Source organism: Strix uralensis, chromosome 4, assembly GCF_047716275.1.
Source record: "Strix uralensis isolate ZFMK-TIS-50842 chromosome 4, bStrUra1, whole genome shotgun sequence".
Classification (NCBI taxonomy): Eukaryota; Metazoa; Chordata; class Aves; order Strigiformes; family Strigidae; genus Strix; species Strix uralensis.
The window spans coordinates 121,991,163-122,015,120 of NC_133975.1; the positions used below are offsets into that span (position 1 = coordinate 121,991,163).

Here is a 23,958-nt window from a genome sequence, read left to right on the forward strand (position 1 = left end):
CGGTGTTCTATTGGGCGTCCGGGGCGGGTGGGCGGGGCTTGGCGTCTCGCTGCTTTCCATTGGCCTTGCGCCGTGCCCGTTCCGAAGGACCCAGGCGGCCATTGGGTAGCGGCGCTGCCAGTCCCGAGGGGGAGAGTTAGCGGTGGTGGAGTTTGAGGGGGAAGATGTCGGGCTGCGAGGCCCGTGACGCCAAGAAGCTGGTGCGCTCGCCCAGCGGGTTGCGCATGGTGCCCGAGCACCGCTCCGCCCGCAGCCCCTTCGGCCTGGACGAGCCGCCCTGGGTGCCAGACAAGGAGGTATCGGCAGGGGCGGGGGCGCCGCTCTTCCCTTCCCCGGGGCGCTCCCCCGCGCGGGGACAACCCCCGCTCAGCGCCCCAGCGGCTCCCCGCGGCGGCCCTTTGCCCGCGGGGGCCTCCCCGCCCCGGAGGCCGCTGCCCCGCGGCCGGTCCGAGGGGCCGGGAACCGAGGACTGAGGTCGCGGTTCTTCCCCTTTTTCGCGCGCCCGTGTTTCCCGGCACCTCTCTCCCGCCCCCCGCTTCGCCGTCGGTGCCAGCCGGGGCGCGGCGGTGGCGGGAGCGGCCGGGGGTCCTGCGCAGCTCGGGCCGCGCGCGGAGGGCAGCGTTAGCCGGCGGGACGGGCGGGCGGGCGGGCGGCCCGGTGGCTAGCGGCGCCCTCGGGGAGCTGGCCCGGCTCTCCGGCCCGCGGGGCTCGGGCGGGCTGTTGGCTCGCCTCGCCTCCCGAACTGACCGGGCAGCGGATCAGGCTCGCCCGGGTGCGGTTTTTCAGTCGTAAACCACAATTTTCTTACTTCGCGTAGATTAATGGACTGAAAAGGGCAGGACCGTCACTCGTTCTTCAGGGACGTGTGGCCCTGTCACAAAAATTAGGAGCTGAATGAGTTAAAAGTGTAGCGAGTTATGCAGCATTAATGTTTAGCGAGGCATTCTCTTTAAATGCTTATAAAGGTAATTCTGAAGACCATTTTGATTTTAAAAAAAAGATGGAAAGTATTAAGGCAGTAAGGCTAAGTTAGAACAGCCCTTCTGGCTCCCGGTGTGACTGCTCATGGTGTTAAACGAGTATGGAATAACTTGGACTGTTTCAGTCAACTTTGTGTTTAAATACTTTTCAAGTAAATTACGCGATCATGATGTTATAGTAAATTTTACATCATATCATTATTTGTTACCAGTCCCTACAGCTAGATGCTAATACAACTTAGAATCTATTGTTTGTTTGTTTATTTATTGCCAGCATTCTGTGGTGTGGAGGCATGCCAATGCACTTAAATGTGACTGGCATTAAGATTTATTTTAGATGAGCCAATCTGAGTTTAAGCAGAGAGTCATTAAGCAAAGCCGTTCTTTGCCAGATTCTGACATGGTTGGTCTGTTTTGTATGGGGACACTATGTCCTCCTTGGTTAGGAATGAGGAAGAAAATTTTGCCCCTGCCTGGTATCTCTTGAGACAAGAAGTTTTGTGTAAAAGTAATAATTTTAGAGACTCACTGCTAGCACAGCTGCTGCAGCTCTAACCTCTACTGTCGTAAGGTGCATGACTAGTAAATCAGTTGCTGGTTTTGTCCAAACTAACAACCCTTTTTTGAAAAGTGACTTTTTCAACTTATTTTAAACAAGCAGTCTGCTAAAATACCTTGTGCGAGTTTTCTCAAGTTATTCTCTTCCATACTTGGAGAGTTAAAATCCTCCTTGTCATCAGCAGCAACTGGTTATCTGTCTTGTATGAAGCGTAGGTAAGACAAACTTTTTGGTGACCAGAGGTATTTTACGTTTGAAGGTATCGGTGCTCAGCTCTTGGGGCTGCCACCCAGCCAGTGCCATACGGGGTGTGGTGCGCTGGTTGTGTTGCAGATGGGGTGTGTATTTATCAGTGAGCTTGTAGCAAAGTCTGAGCAGTTACTGTGTAAGTGGTTTCCTTTTGCAGTGCCTGGAGTCTGCTTTTGCTGTGTTGGTGACTTGCTGTACCCTGTGTGCACTCTCCTCAGCCAGGAAACCTGATTTCTGACATCATCAGTGGATATAATTTGTGTAACAATTAAACTGAAATTGGTTTTCTCTCTGACCTTCTGAAATGTACTTTCACATTTCAGTAGTCCTCGATTGTAGCAGACTAGTTTCATTTAAAAAAAAACCCAAGGTGTTTCTAACTCAGTCTAATGCATAGTACCATCTTAATTCAACTAAAGGTTGTTTGAGGATTGTGGTAGGATTTATTTAAACTAGTTAAATATATTCAAGATTGAAGTCCGTTTATTTTAAGATACATCACTCTGATGTGTATTGTTAGTTTGAATTTTATATTACAGTTGTACTGCAGGTATTTATTCTCCTTAAAATACAACTTTTCCCCTGTAGTCTGTTGGTTGATAGGCTGGTGGTGTTGATTTGTGACTGAATGTTGCCTTTGCATCAGACTCAGTGATAATTGCTATTGGAAGTGTATTATAGGCAAACATTTAAAATGCATTTGTTAATTCATATTCTTAATTTTGCATTATTATTTTGTAAGAAGTTATTTTAGTAGATTTCTTAGTGTATTGAAGTGCTGCCATCCCTTTGGTTAATGATTACCAAGCATGTTACAAACTTTTTCCTTAAATAAAGCAGGTATGCAATATACAGGGAAGCTTATAAAACGCATGTTTTTATTAATAAAATGAAATTTAAAGAGATAGTGTTATCTAGTTAATGAATTCAGCAAGAACACTTGTTCTTGTTACCATGTCAGATGTAACTAAAAAAAAAGTGTTCTTTGTCCAAGACAAGAGACCACTCTTAGTGAATGTTGATCTGGCTTTTCAAATATCGTGGCTTCTGCTGTGCAGCCAGTAACACTCCCAAATCCAGTACCTTGATTTTTCTTATGCAGGAAGAGTCTACTGGCTTATTTTTTAAAAGTAAAGCCACCTAAAACCACCTAAAAATTATGGAAGTTAGTAGTTTTGCAAAACTTACATAACATTGAAATTTTTTTTTTTTTTTTCATTTTATGTCACAAGATTATAGTCTTAAAACAGTTATTTTGAGGAGTTTGAAGTGTAAGACTGAAGCAGGACTACAGAAAACTTTCTTTTTACTAGTCTTATAATACAAATAATGAGGTGGATAATATTATGAAAATTTGTGCTGAGCATCATTAAACTTGAGACAAAGCTTAAATTGTTGGTCACTGCATGTGCCTTGTCTAACCCGGAATTTCTTTGTAAATCACCAGCAGAGCTCAGCTGCTGATGTTCCTATTAAGGAAATCTTGGACTAGAAATTGAGTAAAACTTGTCTGTTTGAATGCAGAGGTGGCCAAACCTCGTGACATCCAGCTGTGTACCAGATCTTTGTGGCCAAGGAACGCTGTGTGCCTCAGAGCTGGGATGTGCGAGGAGCTTCCAGATGTGGTGGCAGTGATTCCCTGTGGCTCCTGGATCACTGTGGGGGGGAACTGAGCTTTATGTAGCTGGGTCCTGTGTTGGCTCAGGCTCTGAGCCGGCACTAGTTGGGTGACAGAGCCCCGCCTGGCAGACTCGAGTGGCTCAGGCAATGAGTTGGCCCTGTGCAGTTGTAGTATCAGAAAGCATCACAGGCCATATCTGCGCTATGTTTGTGTTTTCCACTCTGCTAGCAGCTGCTTTGGTCAGGGTGTTACAAGCTGTGATTTGATGAGCTTGTGAACTTTCACATTTGCAAAAGTTCACTGTGTTAACCAGCTCAACCAGGCGTTACCTTGCATCACTTCTTGAATCACTTTGTTATTGTATATGCAAATAAAGCATACGAAGTGTAACTATAGCTTCCTGTCCATCTGCAGTATTCTCACCTCTGGCTGGCTCCAAGGTATTATGTAAATTTGTTATCACGCTTCAGCAAACGTGGGAAGTTTCACTCTATTTGTAATGAACTAGCTCTCAGAATTTTTAAATTAATACCAAGATCCAACAACTGTTGGGTGCTCTTCCATTTTCCTCTTGCTATATGAAGTAATATGGTATGTTGATTGTCTGTGAAATGAGTATACTTGTGACATGCATTTTTATTTAATTTCTTACTTCATATCTTTTTGTTTCCACTTGACAAAAAACCTAGATTTGCACTAGTTTTAAAAAGCCTGTATCTTGAAGACATGAAAAGTAACTCAAACACCATGCTTCCTTCTCTGTAAATGTGATAAAAACCCTTCAAGCAATAAAGCTTAATTCAATACTCTTGCACTCTCTAATTATGTCGGCATATGGATGAATAGGCAGAATTTGCCTTTCAAGATGATCTTCAGTAGAGATCCCTTCCCAGGCAAAGTAGAAGTTGATATTATGCAAATGGTTCACTTGATTCTGGTTACTTAAAGCAGAAGTGCCTTGAAGGAACAGTGTCTTGACCCTACTTGTGTTAGAACATTTTTGTAGGAAAATCCCATTCTGCAGTGCCTGCTACCATATGCCATTTGACTTGTGGTTTATGACTGCTCTATGTATCAGGCTGTGTTACCATGATAGGTCTGGAATTCAGAAATATTTTTCTATAGAGTTTGTATTAAATAAGAGGATGGATAACTTTGTTCCTCCTTGAAAAGCAACTATGTGTTTAGCGTACCATTGTGTATGAAATCTGTTTAGGACAGTATTTAGAAGAGTGTTTTTTCCCCCTAGTTTGTAACATGTTTTCATTAAGAAAATTAGTTAGACTCCTGGTAAATTCAAAGTATACCAAAATTCTTGCCAGGTCCAGCTCCCAGACAAGTTAAGTTAAACATGCCAAAAATTAAAACACTAAATCAAGATGAATGTAGAGTAAAATGTGGTATTAGCTGTAGAGTACTACTTGTTACAGAGATGAAGCCTGGGGAATGCTGAAGTTGCTTTATGCTGAAGGTTATTTATTAGGGAATGTTAGAATAAGCTTTTCTACAGCCATTGTGAAAAGAGGTGGTTGGATGCCTTAATTCAGTACGTTATTTGAAACAATACAGGAGCACTTCTAGTTCTCTTTTGTGTGGGATTTAGAAACATAGCTTATTGTAACAAATACTGCAAGTAGTTATTTATGTTCCATTACAGTGACTGTTACTCTCTAATTTGTTAAACTTCTGTTTAGACATCAGAACACTTCATATAAACTACTGCAAATTATTAACAATCTACTTCAAAAGAACGTGAAAAGTTTCTAGAGAATTTTTAATTTAGCTGCTGTAATACTTTCTTAGCTCTAGTTGTTGAACTTGTGACAGTGATTGGGTATCTGCTGAAGCAAAAGTCCCTGAAACAGATGACAAAAGCTGTTGTAACCTGAAGGAATTTATAGAAGATAAAGGGTTAAGTATTGAAATATGTTAATTAAAGGCAAACGGTGATTACTGTGTGCTTAGCAAATAGCACCTACTCAGTTTTTAAGACACATTTTGCTGTAGTCTGAGAGAGTCTGGTTTGAGGAGTTTTTGTTTCTAGAGTTACAAAACTTACTACAGATCTAACCATGTTCTTCTGATTCAGATGTCAGGCATAATTTGCATTAATATTTGCAAATAAATCTAGCAATAATTGCATTACAAGCCTTGGAGAGTGTGTGTTTTTTGATACAGTTAATAAGAATATGTAAAATCTTGGTGAAAATCCAGGGATCTAATGGCTGAGTATCAGCCCTTTGGTAGGTTACTTTCTATACAGAAAACTTTAATTGTCACTGATCACTTCCAGTAGTTTAGAAAATAAAAACTGTCACCCCTTAAACTCTACTTAGTTGCAAAAGAGAAACTTCTTCCATCTTTTCTGGCTTTTCTTTTGGGAGGAGTGTGGGTGTAAGCTTGATTCAGGAAAGAGGTATTACAGAAAATGACACTTTGTAGCTGGAATAAAAATTAAGTCCTAGTGGCCTGGAAGAAAACCAGATATCTCCTAGCATGTTTCAAAGATGTGTAAGTATTGAGAGCATTAAAATACATGAAAAATGTTTTAGAGAGTCAACAGAGCATCACAGTATAATACAGTGAGGATGACAATTTATATAAAATCAGTTGACTCTGGAATATATAGCTGTCTGGATAGCCAAACATAATTAAGCATAAGTAGTTCTGAAATGTAGTTTTGACTGCTGGCAAGATGCAGTATTCCTTAGGGCGAATGAGTTTGGCAGCTTTTTTTGTCTTACAAATGGGGATGACGTTATTTTGCTACATCAATATTAAATGAAAGCCATCCATGGTGGAAACATAAAGGATGGAAATTTGGAGGTGTTTCTTTTTAGGGCATAATATAAAGCTCAGTCTTTGTGAGCTTTATGGTAGTAGGATCAAAGGTGTAAAAATATTGTAGATTAATCTTAATTTGTACTGTTTTCTAGTGCCCAAGATGTATGCAGTGTGATACAAAATTTGACTTCATAACTAGAAAGGTAAGAGAAATCAGTGAAATGTAAAGCATGTTGCAAAATACTAGTATTGACTTATTTTGATTTAAAATGTAGAAGATTTCAGTAGAATAGCATGCAAAGTCTGATGTAACTTAAAGCAGTTTTTCCGTCTGTTCTGCCTTTTCTGACTAGAGGTCCTTTTTGCTTTAATTTTGCTTCTTTGAAATTCTTCTTGTTGCTCAATGTGTAATACATAGTTAGGTTTTTTCCAAATTACTGGGTACCCACAGAGTTTACATGCAAGAGAAGAGTTAGAGGAACTCATGCTGGAGTGGGCTGCTAACATCAGTACTGACATGGAAACCAAAGCAACTAATTCAGCTGTGTTTTGGGAGATAAAATTAGTTGTGGAAATGTAAACAAAAAAGTTTTCAGAAGTAACGAATTACAATCTCACATTAAAGAACTGTATTCTTAAAATGCAAAGAACCACAACTCAGATTCTCCTGTTCTAAAAGTAAAACAGGATTTATCTCGGGTTTGGAAAAGGGAATTTCTGATTAAAGTAGAAAGTGTAAACCACCTTGATTGCTGTGAGCCATAATTAGGCTCACTGTATGTAGAGAAAACACTAGAAATAGCATTAAATTAAGTTAATTACATAAAAGTAAGCAGGAATGCATGCTGGTGTGCAGAATACTACTGTTGGAAAACATTCTCCTGATATTGGGGTTTCTGCATGGAGAAGGTAAGCAGCCTCCACAAAAAGGCCAACAGTGATTTTTAGTGGGAAATATCATTCCTTTGTCTAACTACACTGACGCTCTCTTAGCATGTGCATGTGAAAGTGAAGAAGGATGTGGAAATGTGACTTGTAGTGCATGGACATAGTCAGTGTTTTCTAATTCATTGTTTGGAGGGAGAGGGAAGGAGAAGTTGTAGACCAGGCATACTAATATATTGTACCAGATAGGTATAAATTTTCAGGAGGTCTGAAGAACATTAGGATGTCAGCTGATGATCCTAGAAATAGACTAGACTATTTCAGTTGGAAGGGACCTACAATGATCATCTAGCCCAACTGCCTGACCACTCCAGGGCTGACCAAGTTAAAGCATGTTATTAAGGGCATTGTCCAAATGCCTCTTAAACACTGACAGGCTTGGGGCATCGACCACCTCTCAAGGAAGCCTGTTGCAGTGTTCGATCAGCCTCTTGGTAAAGAAATGCTTCCTAATGTCAAGTCTGAACCTCCCCTGGCACAGCTTTAAACCATTCCTGTGCATCCCATCACTGGATACCAGGGAGAAGAGATCAGCACCTCCCTCTCCACTTCTCCTCAATCTTGGATCATACTTTCTCCTAGTTCTTGTTTTACCTTTTAGTTGGATGAATTAAGAGCATGGTGGTTGGTTGGTTGGAGTGTTTTGGTTGAGAAACACTAATTCATTAGACTGCTGCGATTTATTTGTTTTAGCTCTGGGAAATAAATGGAGGTAGTCCTGGGAAATAGGTACTCCAGAAAATTTTGCATGATATTTGGAAGGAAATCCTAACACTGACCAGATCAGTTCCTTCTATCAAACTGTTCAGACTTGCTTTGAGCCACACATCAGTTCCTGCTTGCCTGGGAATACTTGTCCTGACATGAGAACTTGCACCAGGAAGACCTGCTGGGACTGTCACACCCCGGTAGGGATTTGGAGCACAAGCCACTTGTTGCAGATTTAGTTGCTGTGAAACACATTGCAATACTAGTTCTGATTTTGCAACTTCATTGGATTTGTACTATGCTGCCTGATATTTCCGATAGAGAAATAGCTTTAGATCTTGAGTATGAAGATTTTTATCTTTTTCCATGGGAAAAACTTGAGAGTAAGTTTTAAGGCAGAAGAATAGGATCCTCAGTTGAAGTTTCCCAGGATCTTTGCTTGGAAGTGGGAAGGGGCCTAGAAACCACTCTTCTATTGTGTTCTTACTGACAGTAAGGTGAAGGATCTGCTGGGCACTGGAGAAGCCCTTTCAGTGTCTAATCTGTTTGTTTACAGAGTGCCAGCAAAGGCTTATTATAGTGCTGTTGTTCATACTATACTCAGTCCTTTGTGTTCAGTCTTCAGAGATTTCTTTCTACCACTCTAGCAGTTAAATTTGCTTTACCTGTCCCTCAACTTGTACATTTCACACCTGAGAAAGTGTTCTGGTTTTTGGGGAGGAGGATATTTAATGTAGTAATTTTATCAAATTATTCCCTAATAGTTTCCTTTGTAAATAAATAAACAAAATGTTCTCTCCTCCTTAGCACCACTGCCGAAGATGTGGAAAGTGTTTCTGTGACAAGTGCTGCAGTAAAAAAGTGCCTCTGCCTCGCATGTGCTTTGTGGACCCTGTGCGCCAGTGTGCTGAATGTGCTCTCATCTCTCAGAAAGAAACAGAGTTTTATGACAAACAGCTTAAAGTACTCATGAATGGTAAGGACTGAATGCATGTAAATGCTGGTTTGATCTCATTTATATTTATTCAAATGCTGTGTTAAACAAACCTGATAAACAGCAAGAGTGGTGCCTCTTGTCAAACAAGCTGCAGTTTTGTCCTTTAAATGCTGTTTTGTTGTCATGCTTCTTGTTTGCCAGTTAATAATTCTGTGTTAGCAGTTTATTTAGAGAGAAGTTTACAAAGAGTGATTTAATTAAAGACAAAGGAATTTTTAATGCCTCTGAGAACAGATGTGTGCAGTTGGCATTTTTCTTAAAATCATGCATCTTTTGGCCATATTCCTGTTACATTAAATAAGGATGAAAAATACAACAGAGAATATTTTAATATTTTCTAACAAGATACAGTGCTTGTTTCAAGCTTCATCTGTGAGCTTTAATCTTGTCCATGGCCTACAGCTGTGGTTGATGGCAGATCATCATGAGTGGTCGATTTTGCATAGCATTAAAACTACAGTAATTCATGTTCCACTTACATTAAGGAAGCTGTGTCTTCAGTTTTTAACATACTCTGAGATTGTTCAGTGCCTTTTGATGGGCGCTCTCAGCGTGATGCCAGCGTGTATAATTGGTAAGCTAAACCACACGTCTGATTAGCGTGAATGTTCCTAGGCAGATTCTGGGTTCAGAAAGGAGTATGTTCATCCTTGTAACACACAAATCGTTCTTCACTCTGCTTTGCAGATGAAGGTGTAGATGAGTTTTTAAATAATGTGTTTTAAACTGAAGACTTTTTTTAAAGCTTGTTCTGCTTGTCTTCGGGTTATGCAGTTAAAGTCTGAAGTTGTTCCTGGCACCGTAGAGCCACAGATCGCAGTCAGAGAGGTGGTGGCTGTGATGTCCTTTGCAGTTTTGCTGCTGTTGTCTCTCTGTCTCGCTTCAGCAGCAGCCTGGGGCTCCATGCTGAGGGGTCAGGGTGACTGTGTAGTGTGGTGAAGCTCTCTGAGGCTGCTTCGTTCAGATTGTGGAGATGGATTGCAGATCATTTGGCAGGGCTGTATGTTGTTACTTTTTTCATTTCCCAGACCAACAGTATTGGGATTAGGTAATACAGGGAGCATGAGGCATGGAGGAAATAAAGTGGTTAGGCGTGTAGTCTGCTTTAGTTTAAGTTATGAATCACTCCACTAATGTAGCTAAGATGACTTTCCCGATGTCAAAGGAGCTGTTTGAGCAGGAAGAAACTAACATGAAGGCTGAAGTTCATTGACCTCAAAGTAAGACTGAGCCAGTCTTCAGTAATGAAAAGGAGGTGTCTTTACTAAGCATAGGGCTGAAGATCACACCCTGCTATTAGATTCTTCTGACAGATTATTTTTTTTTGAATACTAAAACAACAGTTGGTATTACAGTGACAAGATAGGGTCTTTAATTGCGTGTTTTTGCCATCTCCAAATCTCTTCTCATTTTTAAAAGATTCGTCTTAGATATCATCATGCGGGAGAAATTACATAGCAGTTGTGAAAGGTCCTGTGATTCAGAACATGGTAATTAAAGATCAGCTTTTTGTACTTGAGTGTTCTGCTGATGTTAATCAGTTTAACATTTCAGTTAGTCCCTTAATTCACCCAATTCAGTGTATTAGGTGCAGTAAGTAAAAATTAGTTATCCTTTTCGATACTTGAATGTTCCTTCCTAAATTCTGCATTAGAATACTAAAGCATTTCTTTCCAGGTGCTACATTCTTTGTAACTCTGGGAACATCCGATAAATCTGAGCTCATGGTTTGTCGACTTTCCAACAATCAGAGGTGAGAAAGACTGGTAGAAATTGCACTTGTAAACTATATTACTGTTGCACTTAGAGCTATATTATTATCATCTAATAACCTAAACAAAATATGTGTGGATCAGAATGCCTTGGAATGGTGGAGCTCCACTCACTGATAATGCCACTCGGTGCTGCTGGAATACAGTGGTTTTGCCAGCTAATAGGGGGATCATAGGAAGGTGGGGGGTGGAATCTGTAGCCCCTGAAAAAAAAAATCTTGTTTCAGAATGATTCTAACACTGCACCATATTGTTTAACATTACAGCCAAAGCATTACTTTGGTCATCCCTAGAATTTGGTTGGCTAGAACACTTTAGACTGTGTTCTCTTCTTCCCCCAGAACTTTGGAAGAATGCTTTTAATATGTTGAAAGGGTTTCTTGGCAAACCGAACTACAGGTTTTGCGGGGGGGGGGGTGGTGGTGGGGGTGGGTTTCCTTTAAGTGAAGAACTTCAATGAAAAGTAATTTTTCCTGCTTGATTTCTCTCCTTCCCCACCCCAAAGAACATATAAACAGCTAGTCACTGAGAGATTATGTTTATTTTGTTCCTTTGATTTGGACTTGATATTGTAGAAAAAAAACTTTTTTTTTTTAAAAAAGTTTTTCTTCTGTTATGTAGATACCTGGTTTTGGATGGAGACAGCCACTATGAAATTGAAATTATACAGATTTCAACTGTTCAGATACTTACAGAAGGATTTACTCCTGGAGGTAATTTTTTCACTGAATACAAATTAACTATTAGGAAAAAAAAATGTGAAGTTGTAATTACTGTTCACATTAGTGCATATATAGGTTATTGGTAACTTAGGTGTAACTGTTTGTTACAACTGCTCTCAGAATAGAGTGCAGTGTGTGAATGTCTGTGTGGCTACTGGGATGTTGGGGAGAACCTAAGAATTGAGAAATTACCTTACAGCTGTAATATGGGGGAGCTTCTTAGTAAACTTGAGTAAAGGTGGTCATCATCTGTTCTGACCCTTTCTCTTGGCTAAATATAAACATCTATTGATTCAAAAGCTCATAGGAGAGGGAACTGATAGTCTTTGGTAGCTTCCCTTTCAGAATCCAGCTGGGATTTCTTTTCTGCTGGTACAAACAATTGTGAGGAGAGTAAGAGAGAAACTGGCGGGGGGGTGGGGGGATATAAATAATTAAACTATGCTTTCTTAATTTCAATCAAGATGAAGGGGTGACCAAATGAAACTGGTACATCTGAATCAGAGGGCAGCTACTTACTGCCTCATCTCTTACCAGATTTTAGAGTATTTCAGGATGAACTTGAATATGATTTCACTGAAATGAGAACAAACAAGGTCAGGAATTTTAATAATTGTTCTTTAGCAACACCTCTGTCACTGCTGGAGTTGTCTAATTGGACAGCCTATCTGTGCAATAGTCAGTCAGTACAGCATGTCAACTTCAATAACTTGTCTTGGTCTTCAAATCAACCAGATGTGTTGCTGAGTTACTTAATGCTCCTCTAATTCCTTGTACACTACTCCTCTGACGGCTTTATCTTTTTGCCTGCCTGCCTGCCTTCTTGATGGTAGAAAAAGATATTCACACTTACACCAGCCTTCTGGAGAGCCAGCATATTACTGAAGGTATCCCCAGTACCTCTGAGCATGACTCACCTGAGCACGTTGTCACAGCCCCCCTTCTGTCTTTCTTCCTCTGCAGTGCTGTTTGCTTTGTTTGATCTATAGCTGTTCAACTTATGTTCAAATCTGACACGTGTCTGTTCCTTCCCATCTGTCCTGTTTAATAAACTGAGAATGAATGTTTTGTAACTTTTTGGAGAACGAAAACTCTCAAGGCCGCCTCTAGACCACATGTGCTATTGTCCGTGTTAGAAGAGGGAAGATGAGAAAGTGTCTTTAGCGGTACAGTATTGTGCATCACCTCCTTCAGCAGAGGTGTGCTGAATTGGGTATACCAGAAATAAATAATATACTACTTGTGTACTGGCCAGTAAGGCTTTGCACTGAATAAATAAACCGTTAATTAATGGCTTGCTTTTATGCATCTTTAAAAGAAGTAAGACCTCTTAATCTGTTAGTCTGACCAGGTAGATGCAGGGGAGGGAATGATGAAGTTGTATTTAGATTTATCCTAGAAGAGGAGCAAATAGCTACTTTTATAAACACTGCTTGTGGGCTTTTGAGCAGGTTGCTTAGACTGAGATTGTCTTTGTTTGGCTTATTGGATATTACGGTAAAGGCCTCCAGGAGCCCTCTCATGCAGACACTTCTCTTTAAAAAGAGCTTTGCGAAAAGCGTCCGTCTGTGTATGGCAGTGTTCTTCCTGAGGCTTAGTTTATGCTCTACTACTTCAGGAAATAATGCCAATAAAATGTGGTATTCTAAACAAAGTTTTTGTTTCATTTCTGTATTTTTGCTTTGGTTTATCTTAATCTCTGTGCAGCTAGAGTAAAAAATACAAACATCTTGCTATCACACTGTTGTTAGAGCAATGTCTTTCGTAGGGGATTTCCTTCAGGAAGTAAATGATGTTGCCAGTCGTTATCTAGTCTTGTGTAAGCATCTTTCCCAACCTTTGCTGGTTTTGGAGGGACTTCTGACTGCTATGCCAGGCTTTGTATCAAGCTAGGGTCCCCTTTAGTATCAGTCTAACTGAGCACTAGTAATTCAGTTCACAAACTGCAGGCTACAGTGTGACACTATGGCATCTACTTAAGAGAAGACTTGGTAACATTAAACCATGAGGCTACTCCTAGTGTGTGTAGCTAGTGGCTTTACCTGGGGGCTTACACAAGTTCTGCCTCAGTGATTGCCAGAAAGAATTAAAGAGTGTTGGGTCTGCACATGCCATTGCCTGGCACTAACACCCGTGGTCACTGCCGCCTCTGGCACGGCAGCAGTTAGTGCACCCGCAGTTGCTAGTGCTTTGAATTAAGTGATGAGATCGTTTTCTTCAAACATGCTTATTAGCTAGAAGTTGTGTTACTTAGTTGGTAAAACCTGTTGCTGTTCAAGATTTTATTTCTTTTTTCAGGAGGCAACACTCGTGCCATAGGTATGATTCTGCAGTATAAGGTACCAGGATCAGAGGAGCTAATGCAGATGAAATTTACAGCCAGTGAAGACTTCAGCTGTAACAGGAAGCTGTCAGCAAGCTGGCTGGCAGCTATGCATAAGGTAAGCAAAGGAGGCAAAATTCAGAGAAGGCTGAAGAAAATCTTTACACAGGGTGCTTAGTAATGCTAAAGACAGTATGCAGCCCTAGGAGTCTTTTTTTCCCTTTTATTATTAATTTCAGGATTTTAGGGCTTTGTTGCTAACAGGAGATAGGGAGGGTTGTTACAACCATGACTTCAGTTATATGCTCGGATGCCTGAAGATGGGCACAGCAGAGGGTTTCCCAAGATCTTATGTATATTGTTAGGTGAAAAGAAGTAGGAATTAGACTTTCAAGTTCTTTAGGTCTTTGTCACTGAAGAATGTGCATTGTAATTACTCTTTTGAACCGAAACTCAGCTAATTGGTTTCACTACTTTATGAAGGTTCAGAGAAGTTACTGTGTTTTAAAAACGGGAACAGAGCTGGGGGTAGGACCCTGTAGAAGACTATTTCATCTTTTGTTGCCAGGCAGTGTATGGCTAATGAAACTGATGTTTCATATTTCACAAGTCAAGGTTATGGGAGACAAAAACCAAAACCACCCCAACTAGTTCTGGAACTTTGTTCATCTGATCAATCGTTAATTAGAACTGTAATTTATAAGCTGGCTGCAAATGCAAGTGTGTGGCTGGGTGCTTGTGTGTCACCGTTGTTAAGCTCCCCAGCCACCCCAAAGCCCAGCATTTAACGCTGTGCTCAGCACAGCGCGCTCAAACTTTGTGTTGCCCTGTGAGTACAATCTAGCACTTCCACATACCTGTTCCAATTTATCTTTCACAAGCTATACAACTCCCATAAATGTGGTGAGCACCAGTACTTTTATGGGAAGTGTAACAGCCTCCCTCGCAGTGACTGGTCTCCCTTGACAGGAGTTCAGCTCAGTTTTGCGTCACCGCTGCGTGCAGTGAGAGGTTCAGAGGCCCTAGTTAACAGCAGGTAAAAGGATGTGCAGCCAGAGAACACACATCTGTTCCCATCGCAGGGGCTTGCTTGATACTATAGTTTGAGACATACAGAACACCTCAGCAGAACTGTGCAAGGAAGCGGTAGAAGGGGTAGGAGGGATATAGAACAGGAGAACCTTGTTTACTGGTAATGTTTAGACAGATTACCAGTCTCAGAAATACTACTCCTAGCTTTTTCCAAGGCAGTTTTGATGAGAATTGGTCAGAAATGACCATGAAGAAACAAATAAGTTGATCTGAAGTCTTCAGTGACCTCAGGTTTTGCGTGTAAGTAACCCTGAATAGTCTCAAAAATGGCTCTAGTGCCTACCTGAATGGTATTACATGCCTTGGGGTAAGGAAAATAATAGAGAAAGAATTTAAAGCCTTGGCTTTGAAGGAAATTTTTAGAAGGGTAGGAAGATGAGGTGGCTTCAAGTGAAACTTCAGTTAACACAATGCCATTTTGCCTTCATATTAGGCAACAAAACTTCTTTATGAGTCCCGGGACCAGTAAGAACAGCAAACTGTTGGCCACTTGAGGGAAGACACCAGCCTCCACAGACCTGCCTCTTACTTCTTGCTAATTTGACAGCTGGTAACATTTGCTGTTCTTGACCCTTTCTCATTCCAGTGTGGTTCATTACGTAAGAACTGGCAAATGCAATGTGAGTATTTTTTTGAACCATGAGTATTCACTATAGTGTGCAATATGTATACAATTAATGCTTTAAACAGCCTCACCTTTTAAGACTTTGTATATTTTGTTAAGCCTTTATTGGCACTTAAGATGAAAGTGACCTGCACTACAGCTAATGTACAGCACAACTTTTATAGTAACAATTATATATACTGTTTGCTACAAAAAGCAAACAAATGTGTATGTCTCTTCTGCAGAGAATAGCTTTTGGGTATAGATCTCAGGTTTTTCCCTCTCTCCAAATGTTTAAAATCAATGTATAATAAAATCTGCCTTAGATAGGATTTTATAGAAATCACTTGGGTTTTTTTTTAAACATTTCATTTTAAACATTTAAGTATTTCACCAAATGCCACCAAATTTGACTTAGATGAACATGACCTTGAAACTTCTGTAATAACTAAGCTTCCAGAATAATTTTTAGTTTTGTATTTTCTTTTTGGTAACTAGCTTTTGTTAACCTAACTGTAATGCTATCTGAAATTGTATACAATTTAATGTACAAATATGAATAAATTAATTCACTTATTAAAAAAATGAGGTGACACTTAATTTCACAATATATAATGGGAGATGTGGTCTCTACTCTTGAAACTTCTGACTTCTATAAACAGCACCCTAATTTTAGCTCTAAGTGTTGATAATTGGGATGAATCCTCTGGCTCCATGTGCTGAGCCAAGTGTCTTTCTGCCCTCTGTCTCCCTATGCTGGTAAAAATTGAGTAAACACACACACCCAGGGCTCAGTTCTGAGCTGCAGGTAAAGGACCCTTGAGAGCTTTTCTAGACAAGTATTAATTTGTCACAGCTGGAATACTCGTTCAAAGTTGTTTGGTAAGTCATTTTCTGTGCAGGTAGTAAAACAATGAGGAAATTTGACTTGGCAGATAGAACAGGGCAAGCTTGAATTATTCTTTTTACGTAGCCTGTGACCAAAGGCACATCTACTGTGGCTACCTATATAAAAATACTGGAGAATGCAGCCATGCCTTAGCAGTACTTTATTGTGCACATTTACATGTTCTCTGAATTAGTGTATCATAGGCTCTTGAAATCACCACATTCATGTAGCAAATTCTTCAACAATAATACCCTTTCACTTTTCACCACAATATATACAGTTAATGCTAACCTGTGGTAAAAGCAAGTTACAGCACTGCAGAAATGGATATATAAATTATACACAGAACTTGTACATGAAGAATTAATCAAGTTGCATACTGTTAAATGGGAGAAAATTACAAGAAATATGGCTAAAACTTAAAATGGGAAATTCAAAATATACTTTTGGTATATAAAATCATGTACAATTAAAATTCCAGTGAAGTGCCTTTTTTTTTTTTTTTTGCTTGAAACTACAATGTAGTGGAATAGGTTATTGCATAACTTGCCTTGGCAACAGATGTAGGCTGCCAAGAACACAGAAACTGTCCTCAAATAAGCTATTGCCTTTCTTAAATCCTCCTCTAAACCTCGTTTCTTTCTTCTCCTTGCCTTAGCATCTACACAACCCTCTTTCTACTTCTATCCAGTCCTTCATATTTTCTTCTAGACTGACTCAGGCAGACTTCAAAAGACACAGTATAAGCCTTACCGGACTCTTACCCTTTTCAACTATTGCACTTTCATCCATGCAGACATACAAATCCCTTAAGCTGCTGCAAGTTCAGTACTAACTGTTTTGCCCAGGATGGACAAGGTCGGGTGGTTAGTAGGGGAACCTTTACATTAGTAGAGGTAACACTGGTGCTGTAGGCTGAATAATAAGAAAATAAACACCAAGTGAAATATGTGTAGGGATTTTGAGAAGTGTACAGATACTGTTGTTTTGTTAGTTCTCTAGCTCAATTCTAAACGCAAATAATACTAGATGCTAGACTATGTAAAGCTTTTGTTGGGGTTGTCTAGGATTTAAATGTACAGTGTGTTACCACTTAAAATCCTAGCCTTCATCAAGCTTTGGTGACTACTTAATTATGCATGTAATAGGTGAAGGTCTTGTGTCCTAGAACCCAAAGAGTGGATCAGTAATGAGAACTCAACATTCACTGGTATCGAATAAAATACCCAAAATCCTGACGTGGGACAGTTACTGTGGGGTTGGAGCAAACTGGACAGTGTATCTGCACTCTGCAAATGACACCTCTGAACATTGAACACAAGAAAGCTCCTACCACCGAACTTGAACTTAAAACACCGCTTTAGACGATAGCTGGCGTGACACTGCAGGTAGTGGAGGTACCGCTCTCCTCATCAGTGGTGGGTCACATAAAAACAATCCTCATTTACAAACTGCAGATCTTGAAAACTCTGGATGCTGTCCGTTTAACAAGAGAAAGCACCATTAAAACTAAATATCATAGTTTTATTTCTCTGTGTGAAATGATCAAAAGTGATGGCTCCAGTGTATGTTTCGTTTCCAGTTACCAGCATGGTATTGCACTGTTGTACAACTGGATTCAAGCAAGGGTTCGCTGTCTAGGTTTTATTCGTGGATATAGCTGCAAAAACAGAATAAAAACATCAGGCTTTGCATGGTTGATACCAAGTTAAATATAAATCAGTTAAATTATAACCAAGGGGTACTTTTTAACAAGTATTGAGTGATGAAGTGTTTTGGGGGGTGAGGTTTTTGTAAGCTACAGCTTGTTCTTAGGTAGCTTCTGGAAAAATTAAACCAGGAGCGGCAGGAGGCCAAGGGCTGACTTCTTCCTGCCAACAGCAGCAAAACTGATGCTCTGAAAGTGACTTGGTTCATTTAGCTCAAGATCCCAGACCAGACCAAAGTATGTTTTTACGTGAGTACAAGAATTCCCTGTCGAGAGGGAATATTTCCTGCTCTATATGGTTTTCTTACACATTTTGTCCTCTCTATCTCTCTACTTAGGAGCCTCACATGCCTGGTCCCTCGTGATAGCAGTATTTCATTTGACTGAGAGCAGCATGAACAACTTGCCTACAATTGTCAGCTTCAAGGCTATTTCCTGTTTTAAGTTTGTACATACCTATATGCTGCTTATCTTGTGCCAGGTATTAAAAACCTTCCCGAAGAACTGCCCAGGCCAAAGCCTCAAGCTGCCTAATAGAGCCACTGCACTTTACAGAGGGGCCCTATATTTAGCCAAGGGGAAAAAATATTAGAGCCTAAATGGTACTAAATATAGTAACTTGCCAAATGAAACCCAGCACTAATTTAACAATAGCCTCTCCTTTTTGTTTACAATGCCACAGAGGCCAGAGAGAATAAGGATAATCTGCTTTGTACCACTTCATAGCAGTGTATCCAGATGATGCACAGAGAGATTCTGACCAAAGATCCATCTTGTGTTCTTACTTCAGGAGGAAGTGAAAAATAGAAGAGAAGGCAACTTAAGAACTTACCCCAAGAAGATTTTTAGGCACATAGCCTTCTTTATCATTGAGGCGGGCCCACCACCACTCCGTTTCATTGTCATCCTTGCGTCTTAGAATAGTAATGGCATCGCCCTCGTGGAATGACAACTCGTCATTATTCTGGGCTTCATAATCCCACAGAGCGTACACCACCCCTTTATTCATCACACCCAGCTTCTCTTGCACTCCTGTTAACAACAAATTAGAGAACACACTAGATGGTAAAATATCCTGGTTTTCCCTCTGTGACTTCTAGTACGGACACTGTGACCCAAATATTAGTCTCTTACTAATAAAATTTCATGAACAATTTTCAGCACTTCCATGATTAAAATTTAAATGCATGATAAAACCAAATTTTACGGAATATTTTAAACCAAGTCAGAGCATGAGGGTTTTTTTAATTATATATGCAATAGAAGCTTTACAATCTCTTACTCACATGAGGATAAAAATAGTTTTACAAATGTGTGAGCAAAGCAGCCTTCTAGAACTGCTGCTGTATTTCACACAGGCCTGCTTTCTACAGCAGGCCTCACACAGTAACATTTGAAGCTTTTGAAAATCTGCAGTGTCAGGTATATAGAACCTTAATGAAGCTTATATCCTCTGATGTGAAGTAAAAATTTGTCTGCTCCATCAAGGTACTTTCCTTGTAAAATGTATCTTAGTAACTAAATACATTTCTGTAAGTTAATTATTCATAAAGTATATGCGTTTCTTCATGTGATCTACTAGAAATTTGTGCACCTGGAAGTTAAAGTATCTCTGTCAAGACACTTGACAACTGACTGTCAAAACCTCCCCATGGAAGCATTTCCTTGAAATTAAGCCAAATTAAACTTTAAAAATCTGTAACATTAGAAGGACCCTGTGAAGTAGCTCAAAGAACAGAAGAACTATGAGCAACATAGTGAAAAGACTATTTTGTTTTTAGCATTTTGAAAGACCAGGTAGGTGATGGGCAGTACTGTCAAGCCTGGGGCCTAAACAGATGCTCCATGCAGATCAGAGACAAAAGGAATGAATTTCAGAAAAGCTAAAACAGTTTGTGAAGCATTGTCACAGCTTACCGTACAAGAACTGAGAACACTGAATATAACCTTCTTCCATCTCTTCGCACTTGTCTGCAGCAGTTTCTATATCACTTATAGTTGAAGCAAAAATAGCTGCCCCAGATTCAACCAGTAGTTTACAGAGATGAACACTATTGCAAGAAGCAGCACAATGCAAGGGTGTCCTGAAATAAAGCAAAAATGTACACCGAAAAAATAAACTTCCATGAATCCTAACTATTTTGGCTTGCAATATAAAGTTTAGCCTGTCTATTTTTAAAGGAAATTGTTCTTTACGTATGCATTGTCCAAAACCTGTCAAGCAACTGGAGTGGATCCCAGGATTTACCTGACTCCAGTAACATTATAAATTAGATACTAGCAAAAACGTCGATTTTCACAGCTTGCAAAGCTGCTGGGTATAAAGGGTGTTTTCCAATATGAAGAAATTTGACAGGTACAACAAAGGTGAGGGCAAAACAGATCAGCACAGCAAGGTTTCACATCCCCTCCAAACGCTTCAGAAGTGCTACATATACCTGTAAGGCTAGATTCAAGAACACCAAAATCTTAAACATTAACTTTTGTCATTTCTTATGTACAGTTTAATCATTCCAGCATCTGAACAAGAAATGCAACTATACCACTACGTAAAACCAAAATGTAGTAAAACTTTGTGATTTAAGTGTGCTTGCATGTGAGTTGAACACAGTGTAACCTTACACTTGAGTTCGTCACCACCCAGAGGTTAGAAAGTGCTCGTCTGCACAGGGGAAGGAAATTGTTCCCAAAACACATCTTGACTGAATTTTGAATGTGCCTCAAAGTAGTGTTTCTCCCAGACGCTAACTTAAAAATCTTGACACTTACCACCCATCACTATCTGCTGCGTTTACGTTTACACCAAAATCAAGCAGGAACTTCACAATGTGGTGATGACCAGCACACACTGCGTTATGTAAAGGTGTAATTCCTTCATCATTTGGTTTACTGGGATCATCAACCTATTGAAAACATAAAAGAGTTAAGCACTTTTTTTTCCCCCCTAAATATTTGAAGAAGCTGCCATTGTTCAGAAGCTCACCTCATATATGATTCGTTGTACAAGATCAAATTCTCCCTCCAAAGAAGCATCTAGGAGGAGGGCCAGCGGATTGAACTTCACTCTCAAACCATGGCCTGTTCTTTCTGAATTAGGTTTCTTCAAGTTGGTACGTTTTATCTGAGTAGAGATGAAGGTTGGAAGGCATCATTTCGGGTTGCATAAGTATTACAAACAATTCAGTTATTCTTTGACTAGATTAAGAATCCCATCCTCCTTAAACGGTAATTAGAACTATAAATATTTCTACTATAAAGTCTCTAAATAAAAGGCCTGCTATCTTACTGCATGTTACTCAGTTAAAAAAATGAAAAAGCATGCTAATATAATTTAGAAGTTTCTAATTAAAGGTAGTACAAGGAACAAAGTACTTAAGTCAATGGTTTGTGAGCACCACTATCTTAATTGTATCTAATATAAGCTGAATGTGCTTCTGTGGACTGAGACACTGTCAGAACTTTTGCTTAGACTAGAAAGCATGACACAATTAAGCCTGAGTCTCTACTCAGAGGAATCTTTGCCTTGAATTAGTGATAGTATCTGCTGTAGGTCAGTATGGACAAGAGTTTTGCTGTGGGAAGAAAAGTACAGACCGTGGAGCTATTTTATGTGACATTCTAGCTGATATTATCAGAAGAAGCATTCTCAAGATCTGAAACCCATTTACATGTGTTTTGAGAATATTCTGAGTTATTCACATGTGCCCTTGACACTTTCCAGAAAAAAAAATTCTATTACTAATTTCAGCTTTTATAGAATGCTTTTAGTCTCTAGCACTGTAAGATCCATTTTCATCTATGCTCCTATTTAGTGTGGCTATTTCAGTTCAGAAAATAAACCTCTCACAGTATGCATTGTATATGTTCCTAGCATATTCCATTCTCCCGGAAGTATCCTGGCCCAGTGGTGCTCATGGAAAATGCATACAAGGCCCTGTGCACGCTGCCGTCAGATTGTCAGAGGAATGCAAGGTCCCTGCATGACTCAAAAAGTGGAGATATTCTTTGAAACCAATGTTAAAGTGAGTCACATCAACAAAAGGGAAAAAAACCCACAAAACAGTTTTCTCCCTATTTTCGATTCTCCATATGCTGTAGATTTTGGTAATGACAAATATTTAAAAGATTTTGGTGCAGCTGGAGGAGGGACTTTGAAAGCAATTCAAATTATGTCATAAGCCCATTAGAAAAACATTTCTGCTAAAGCAAGTCAGCTGTGTTGCTACTGGTGTTAGCCCTGGTCTCGCATCTCTCTGCTGAGAGGGGAAAAGGAGTGCGCTTCTCCCAGAACAGTTATTTCAGCTTGCTTGCAAATAAAAAGCTTCCCCCTGACATAGCTTACCCTTAGTTTCATACAAATATTTATCTTTGTAGGCCCCAGGAAATGAAAAAATATTTTCTAATGGAATCTCAGATTCCAGAATTAGTTCTACAACAAGAGTATACCCCCCAGAAAGTTCTACAACCTAAAGTACATACAGAACCTCCTGTTGCCTGTATGCATATTTTCCTTATTTAACAGCTACAGCAGTAAAGAAACTAATCCATCAGAATTCTCCTTGGACCCCCCGGGTTTTCTTTTCTTCTAGTATCATGAAACTTGAAGTGCAAACCATACAATTTAGCATAAGCTTACCACCTTCCAGTTATGCTTAAACACACAGCTTATTCTACAGTTCACAAAACTGGTTTTTTGCTTTGTTACTTACTGGAGGAATTGGAGGAGGAAGAGCAGGTGGTAAAGGAGCTTCATCTTCTACTGGAGAACTGACCTCAGGCGTGGGACTGGATGACTGTTCAGTAGAAGGAACTATAGCAGGATTGTTGTTGTTATCTTCAGTTGTCTCAGATGTTTGATTTGTGGTTTCAGTGCTTACCAGTTCCTCAGTAGCAGGAGAAGGTAATTCATTATCATTGGCATCTGACGAAGGGGGTGGCTCATCAGGAAGAGGAACTGTAGGTTGCACAGAAATAGGTTCTTCAATATTGCCATTGGTACTAGCGTTACCATTATCAACATCAGCTAAGATGCCTATGAAGTCCTGTGGATTGCTTGGCTGATAAAAAGGAGCACTTTCTATTCCTCCAGCAAGAGTATTAAAGCGCTGATACAATAATTTTTGTATATTTGGTCCACTTGGGCCTTCTGGTTCAGTGATAGAACTACGCTTCTTTAACGGCCTAGGAGCATTGGCCAATTTTCTTCGCAGAGCTTCAAGGTCAGCGTCGCTTTGATATCGTAGGGGTGAATGCACAATTGGTGTGAGCTTAGTAGGACTGAGAGGACGAGGAATGTTTTCCACATTGCTATTTTCACTGGATGGGGGAGCATTTTCCAGCTCTTGATCTTTTTCAGAGACTTCAGTCTGAGGCTGAGATTGTGGCTGTGAGGAAGTCTGGGCAGGCAAAGAACCGTGAAGGAATGGCAAGGGTGAGGGAGAAGTCGAACCAGATTGTAATACAGGTTTTCCATACACTGAAGAAAAGAAAGATGGAAAACAGTGAAGAACTGTTCTCAAATTATGTAATAAAATACTTGCAAATAAACTGTGTATGCCTCTGTTGCTACTTGTTTGACAGTAATACAGAAAGAAAAAAAAAATCAAATTAATTATATTGGAACCTATCAAAACAGAAATATTCACCTGTTGGTGATGGTGATGCTTCTTACAATTATAAGCTACAAGTAACACCTGGCATGTTTTGCCTCTTTCATGAGGAAACGGTAAGAGGAGAAACACTCTCCTCTCCAGACACTTGTTTTTCTGAAAGTATTGGTAGAGTATCCAGACTGTATTGTTCTAATTGCATCTTACTTTAAATAAAAGGTAATTAAATGTATACTTATCACCCCAAAAATATATGGGATCATTTTTTTGCCATGCTGCATATGTAAAAATATCCTTCCTCTTCTCATGGATTTAAACAATTTTTTCAAATTGATATGGAAAGTAAACTAAGCCCAAGAAGTAGATCTTAATAGTCAAAGGAAAAAAAATAAAGCA

General features: G+C 39.9%; 2 protein-coding genes across 10 annotated transcripts in view; one reads left to right on the plus strand and one right to left on the minus strand.

The window, feature by feature from the left end:
• The first annotated feature begins 84 nt into the window (after window positions 1-84).
• On the plus strand, window positions 85-15,941 carry ZFYVE21 (zinc finger FYVE-type containing 21). 4 transcript variants are annotated; one of them, XM_074868916.1, is made up of 8 exons: window positions 85-296; window positions 6,346-6,396; window positions 8,654-8,822; window positions 10,521-10,596; window positions 11,237-11,328; window positions 12,171-12,224; window positions 13,636-13,778; window positions 15,186-15,941. In XM_074868916.1, exons 1-8 carry the CDS (start codon window positions 165-167, stop codon window positions 15,219-15,221), a joined length of 753 nt encoding a protein of 250 aa, XP_074725017.1. In that variant the 5' UTR covers window positions 85-164; the 3' UTR covers window positions 15,222-15,941. The 4 variants fall into 4 exon arrangements, with proteins under 4 accessions (XP_074725017.1, XP_074725019.1, XP_074725018.1 ...); XM_074868918.1 differs by lacking the exon at window positions 6,346-6,396; XM_074868919.1 differs by lacking the exon at window positions 12,171-12,224 and having other exon boundaries at window positions 89-296.
• A 449-nt stretch (window positions 15,942-16,390) lies between these two features.
• The window catches only part of PPP1R13B (protein phosphatase 1 regulatory subunit 13B), a 70,047-nt gene continuing 62,479 nt past the window's right edge, over window positions 16,391-23,958 (minus strand). For all 6 annotated transcript variants that reach the window (XM_074868897.1, XM_074868896.1, XM_074868895.1 and 3 more), the window contains 6 exons: window positions 22,663-23,429; window positions 20,937-21,074; window positions 20,723-20,856; window positions 19,871-20,037; window positions 18,786-18,985; window positions 16,391-17,905 (listed from right to left, as the gene is read on the minus strand). In XM_074868897.1, coding sequence (XP_074724998.1) covers window positions 17,864-17,905; window positions 18,786-18,985; window positions 19,871-20,037; window positions 20,723-20,856; window positions 20,937-21,074; window positions 22,663-23,429 — 1,448 coding nt within the window. In that variant the 3' untranslated portion in view covers window positions 16,391-17,863. The remainder of the gene's footprint in view (window positions 17,906-18,785; window positions 18,986-19,870; window positions 20,038-20,722; window positions 20,857-20,936; window positions 21,075-22,662; window positions 23,430-23,958) is intronic.